Below are 6,521 nucleotides of genomic sequence, written 5' to 3' on the forward strand. Positions count from 1 at the left end.
TCAGCCGTGTCCATACATTTAGAAGAGTTGACAGGCCTGTTCTTTGTAGGCAGCAGTTGGGGTGGGAGCTCAAATATGTTTTTCCTTATTGTTCCCACCATGGTCAGCTCCTGTCCCAGCTTGTAGGATGTAAAAAAAAATTGCATGTGATGTTGTGTCCACTGAGTCCCTGAGCCATGTCCAGGACAACTCTCATTCCTTGATTTTTCTCAGGGTGTCCTCATCAGGTTACCCTATGTAGATTTGTAAGTTCAACCATATGAGGAAGTCGCATAACAGAGGCAGCCCAGATCTTTATACCATATTTTTCAAGTTTAGACGGTATATAATGTCTAAAGGGGCAGGGGCCCCTAAATGGCATCAGCGGCAGAAACTCAAAATTCTTACTCTAACTTACTCACACACTCCCGTAATCACACACACATACTTAGCCTACATACAAACAAGGTCCACATACACACAAACACACACAAGTGTGCGTGCACACACACAAACAAACAAACACACACACACACACACACACACACACACAAACACACTTGCAGGCACACTCACATACACACGCGGGGCAAACACACACACACACACAAACACAAACACACACACACACACACACACACACACACACACACTTACACTTACAACAGACCCAGACAGGAGGAAAACTGGTTTTAGGTACACAGGACCTACAATTTCCACACTTTTATTTGCCCGGGTCCAGTGGACCCGAATACCCTCTATGTAACACAAATGTGTAGGGGGGGGTTACGGTGTGCGCTCAATGAAAATGTAGACTGATATCTGTTCTTCGCATAAAATGAGCCAAAGCCAATGAGTTTGAGTTTGAAAAAATGATTAGAAGTATTATTTTTGTTTTGATCAAAAGTGAAAACGAGTCCCACAGACCCGAATACCATACTAGGGTTAAAAAAAAATCATGGTTTTGGTGATCAACCTCTCCTGCCTTTTAAAGCAGGACGTGCACGCGCAATTTAGCTGACAATGTAGCCTAAGACAATTTAACTTGAGGATAAAATATTTTAGCGCACGTCGCCAGACTGGCTTGGCCTGTTCTCATTTAGCAAGCTATATTATCTCATGTCGCGAGCTAAATTAATTATCTTAGCTTCAGTTGTACGCCGAACAGGGCCTTGGGCCCTGGCAGAGATGGAGAGGCACACCGGGCTTAAATACCCACAAACCAATCACAACAAACAGAAATCAGGTGTGCCCACAAAATGGCGGGAGATCAAACAAAGACAGGGTAACAAAACAAACAAAAACAGAAGGCACATGACACCATGATCAAAACGTAAACAAAAGCACATGATGCCAGAAAAAAGAGAACTTTAACAGCAGAATAACTTACGGTAATAAGTATAAAACCTGAATGAAAATACACTTTAATATGCATAAATATGTACTGTCAGTAGGTAATATGTCAGACAAAAACGTCATCATTTAACCTTTATCCCTCATCATTCATATACATGGAGAGTTCAAGTGCAAGCAGCACTCAGAGATCATGCTTCTGTTGTATGGGAACCTGCTTCTGTTCTCTGAAAGCCATGTTCAGTTATCTGTGAGCGTACTACTGTTCTCTGAGAACGTGCTTCTGTTGAGTCCACTCCATGGCCAAATCAGCTGCTCTTAACTCAGCCGGTACAGGCTCACAGTGACTCAGTATTTAAACCCTGACCACAGGTTTGTGTCCAGGCTTGAGATGACATTATTTGTTGCCAACCATTTCCAGTACCTTCATAGTTGAAGGCTTACAGGTCCACATCAAAAACAGTCGAGGTCATAACAGCAACAACAACTTTTTTAGTCCCAACCTTCCCCAGAAGCAGGTCTTAAGAAGTGTAAAAGCCCTGCTGTGTATTTCAAACTCATCACTAATGTGTCGTGGATACTCATGAGTTGTCTTTGATGCGAGAATCCATATAAACATTATTTCACAGCTATTGAACGCATTAGATAGTACTGCCCACAGATGGTTCACAGACAGTCTTTAGGAAACACTGTTTCTTTACATCAGAGTTTCAGATGGCATACACATTAGACAATTATTAAAAGTGAAGAGATAATCTGCAAAGCCCACTAGTAAATTGACAAAACAATCCTGAGGGGTTTTAGGAGGTGTAGGAGGCCCTTCTCTTCCCCTTCAGCTCTACCATACAGATCTTGCTCTCTATTCTCAGTGATCTGTGATCGTTCTCTTCTCCTTCAGCTCTACCATGCAGATCTTGCTCTCTATTCTCAGTGATCTGTGATCGTTCTCTTCTCCTTCAGCTCTACCATACAGATCTTGCTCTCTATTCTCAGTGATCTGTGATCTTTATCTTCCCCTTCAGCTCTACCATGCAGATCTCTCTCTATTCTCAGGGATCTCTGATCTTTTAATGGCTGTGTGTTTCTGGAAAGGCCATAATGACAAACATCTCTGACACACTACATATTACTTAAAACATAATGCACAAGCCAAGCCAAGCACAAGCACAAGCAAAGCACAAGCACAAGTAAAGCCAGCGGCAGCCTGCTCTCTCTCCACTCTCAGTCTGTCCTGCAGCTGTGCCACATCCAACTTCATTCTTTCAATCTCTTTGTTCTTCCCCTCAATGTGTCTGTTTAACTCTCCCTCCATCTCTCTGTCCTTCTCCTCCATCTGTCTGTTGAACTCTCCCTCCATCTCTCTGTCCTTCCCCTCCATCTCTCTGTTCTTCTCCTCCATCTGTCTGTCCTTCCCTTCCATCTCTCTGTTCTTCTCCTCCATCTGTCTGTTGAACTCTCCCTCCATCTTCTCCTTGGTGATGCTGATGTAATTATGTAGTTCAGGCAGGATCATCTTCATGAGGTTTATCTCTGCTTCAGCCCTGGCCTCTTTCTTATAGCTCTCTCTCATCTCCTCCATCTCATGTCTGTGTCTTTCCTCCATCTCCCTTCTCTCATTCCCAGACTTCTCTTTCAGTCTATCTATCTCAATCTCTATTTCGCTCCTTTTCTCCTTCTCCTCCTTCAGCTGTCTCTCCAGTTCTCTTTTCTTCTCCTCATTCTTTTCATTTTGCAACTCTTTCTCCAGCTCTGCTATCTTCCTCTCTAAATCAAGGATTTTATTGTCTTTTTCTTGAATTTCTGCCTTCATTTTGTTTAAGTGGTTTTCATGTTCTTTGTCTTGTTTACTCGTCATCTCTCTCTCCTTCCTCTCCAACCCCTCCTTTTGTATCCTTCTCTCTATCTTCCTGGCATGTTTCTCTGCCTCCTGGTAGGTCTCACTGCTGTAGAATCTCTCTCTGTTTCCTGACACCATCTCTTCTATCTTCTCTAGCAGCTGTGTGATCTTAGTGACATCAGGCCTGTCCTTAACGTTGAGAAGGTGACACCTGTTCCCACATTTCTCTACCAGCTGCTGGAGCTCCTGGCTCCCTGTCTTGAGCAAGTCCTCCACACTCCTCTCTCTCATCCCCTCAGCATGGGTGAAGAGGATCAGTGTGTGTCCCCAACAGCTCTCCCCAAACATATCCTCCATTTTCTCCAGCATCCTCCTCTCCTCTCCTTCAGACGGCTCCTCTGGAATCACCAGGAGGAAGGCGTGAGGTCCTGGGGCAGACAGACAGACAGAAAGCCCCACGTCCTGTCTCAGGTCCTTCTCAGAGAGTCCACTGCAGAACCAGTCTGGAGTTTCCACCACAGTCACCCGTCTCCCAGCCACCTCCCCCTGTCTGCTCTCACTGTGCTGGGTCTCTGTGGATGTGTGTGTGAGTGTGTGTGTGCTGGCCTGCCTCCAAAAATCCTCTGTGCCCAGAATGGTGTTTCCTGCTGCCCTCTTCCCAGCTGTGCTCCTCCCCAGCAGCACCAGACTCAGCTCAGACTCAGCAGGAGACACTGGGGGCGCTGGACCAGGATTCTCTCCTCCTACTGCAACACACACAATCACAGTAAACCATCACACACAGCTCAGTTATAACATAATCACAACAAGCAAACTAAGTCCATCATTTGTTAGTGAGCAGAATATTGACATTTTCAGTCTATGCAGCCAACTGTCTGGTTGCCATGGCTACTACTGACTAATAACTAAGCAGCCTCCTTAAAGTAGTGTGTGCTACAGCTAGATTAACTAAATATTCATTCCTAGTAGACATCCATCCAGCATCCATAAAGTACATCTGTCCAAATGATTAGGGTGGTAGGATCACATTGCTTGGATGCAACACATGAGTTATCCAACAGCGGTGAGAATGTTCCACCCATGATTTGAGCAGAGACACTGATGACTTACTGGATGGAGGCTCATCCTTACTACTTCTTCTCCGCCTGCCATGAATACCTGGATCTGAGAGCCCAACAGAAACAGAAACAAAAATTGGGTCAGAGGCCCATTTTACTACAAAAGTTGGACAATTGTTAAAGCTATTAAACACACACACACACACACACACACACACATTTAACTACAGTGTTCAAGCTATTAGTTACACATGCTGGTAAGTGTCCAGAGTGTATTAGGTTTGCATTTCTCATACTCACCATCTACAGGACTCTCTCCTCCCACTGCAGACAGACACACACACACACACACACACACACACACACACACACACACACACACACACACACACACACACACACACACACACACAAACAAACAAACACACACACACACACAGAAAGGGTCAGAGAACCAGACGTCTTTATTACAGATCGTCCAGCTTTCATAAGCTGTAGAACGACACAAAAGCAGGACATAACCAATAGTAGAGTGTGAAGCTAATTTATGAAATGTAATATTTACAACTTAGTGCTGATGAAGACAATGATCTATTCAGCTTTTATCCCTTCAAGTACTGAGGAGTTTACAAAACATTACATTAATTACAGACTCACAAACATGAACACTTACTGTTAGGATGATCCTGCTCATTACTGGCTCTTCTCCTGACGTGAGAAGGATCTGGATCTGGATCTAGGAGTCCAACACAAAGAGAAACTGGATCAGAAGCTACTGAAGTGTTTGACACTGTGAACAGCACTGAGTGAGACATGATTTATGATACTGGGGAGGCTCTCCCTCAGCACAGACAGATAGACACTGAGATTTAAAGGGAAAACAGGAACTGGAGCTGAGAGGTGTGAGGTTGTCAGCGTGTTAATACCATGTGAGTGAAAGAAGCAGTTAATTTAATGGGTAATTAATTCGTTTTGAAAGAGGATCACTTGAATTGGTAATGCGGGCCTCAACACAGGGTCTATGTTGCTTAACACTTAGGCTACACATCTCTTCTCTCACACTCACCAGTCAGATGTTCTCTTTCTCTCTCTTCCACCTGTCTGTTTCTCTCCTCCAGCTGTCTCTCTCTCTCCTCCTGCTGCCTGTCTCTCTCCTCCAGCTGTCTGTGTCTCTCCTCCAGCTCCCTGCCTTGTTCTTGTAGTTGGGTTCTCAGGTCCTGTAGTTGGCTGTTCCTGTCCTGCAGTTCCTTTTCCAGTGACTCCAGTTGTCTTTTACTGGTCTCCACCTCACTGGTCATGTTCTCCAGTAGTCCCTCTCTCTCCTTGTCTCGTTTAGTCATGTTCTCTAGATCTGTCTCTCTCTCCTGGATGCATTTATTCCTCTCCTCAAGTTGTTGTTTTGTCTTCTCCATCTCTTTGTTCTTGTCCTCTAGTTGTTGTGTTGTCTTCTCCATCACTTTATTCTTCTCCTCTAGGTGTTGTTTTGTCTTCTCCATCTCTTTGTTCTTCTCCTCTAGTTGTTGTTTTGTCTTCTCCATCTCTTTGTTCTTCTCCTCTAGTTGTTGTTTTGTCTTCTCCACCTCACTGGTCATGTTCTCCAGTTGATTGATTTTCTTCATTAACTCTTCATCAGTTGCCTTCCGCCATGGAAGCAAAGCTGGGAAGAAGCATGTTGTGATATTTTTAGTCTTTTAGTGTTGTCTATGTCATTAGTAGACAATTTCATTATATTAATACAAATACAGTCTACAGTTCATTTCCAACCACTCTACTGGTTTATATTCTTGCATTTGTGACATATTCATGTTTCACACAGACACTCAGGAAGTCTCAAAACACACACACACACACACACACACACACCAAAATGTTTTCCGACAGAGGCCAAATAAAGAATGTAGGCTTTGGTATATGATTATTAAATTAGTTGAATTGAATCAAAAGATTAAGGCTAAAAAAAAGGTGGCTTGGTGATATTGTTTTTAAACTGGTTTAATGAAATAAATAATGAAGGCTACATAACTTGAAGTGAAGATTAAATGAATAATGTCTCTTTCTCTCCCCAACAGGACCTGCAGACACCCACCCTGTAAGGAGCTGCTGACCAGGAAGAAGTCAGTTCTGGTTTCATAACTCACTGAACACCATAATTCATACAGAGATAAACTGCATTACCCACACTGGGAATTTATGCTCGTTGGTCTCTAAGTGTGTGTGTGTGTGTGTGTGTGTGTGTGTGTGTGTGTGTGTGTGTGTGTGTGTGTGTGTGTGTGTGTGTGTGTGTTTGTGTGTGT

The 6,521-nt window shown here is 43.7% G+C and overlaps 1 protein-coding gene across 1 annotated transcript; it reads right to left on the bottom strand.

The window, feature by feature from the left end:
• Window positions 1-703: 703 nt before the first annotated feature.
• On the bottom strand, window positions 704-5,723 carry LOC308365581 (uncharacterized protein; the record flags this gene model as incomplete). The annotated part of the gene is made up of 5 exons (XM_080839050.1): window positions 704-737; window positions 2,679-3,915; window positions 4,280-4,333; window positions 4,901-4,963; window positions 5,417-5,723. The coding sequence occupies 5 exons, from the start codon at window positions 5,721-5,723 to the stop codon at window positions 704-706; spliced, it is 1,695 nt and encodes a 564-aa protein (XP_080695176.1).
• Window positions 5,724-6,521: the final 798 nt, after the last annotated feature.

Source organism: Sprattus sprattus (genome assembly GCF_963457725.1).
Source record: "Sprattus sprattus genome assembly, chromosome: 5".
NCBI classification, from domain to species: Eukaryota; Metazoa; Chordata; class Actinopteri; order Clupeiformes; family Clupeidae; genus Sprattus; species Sprattus sprattus.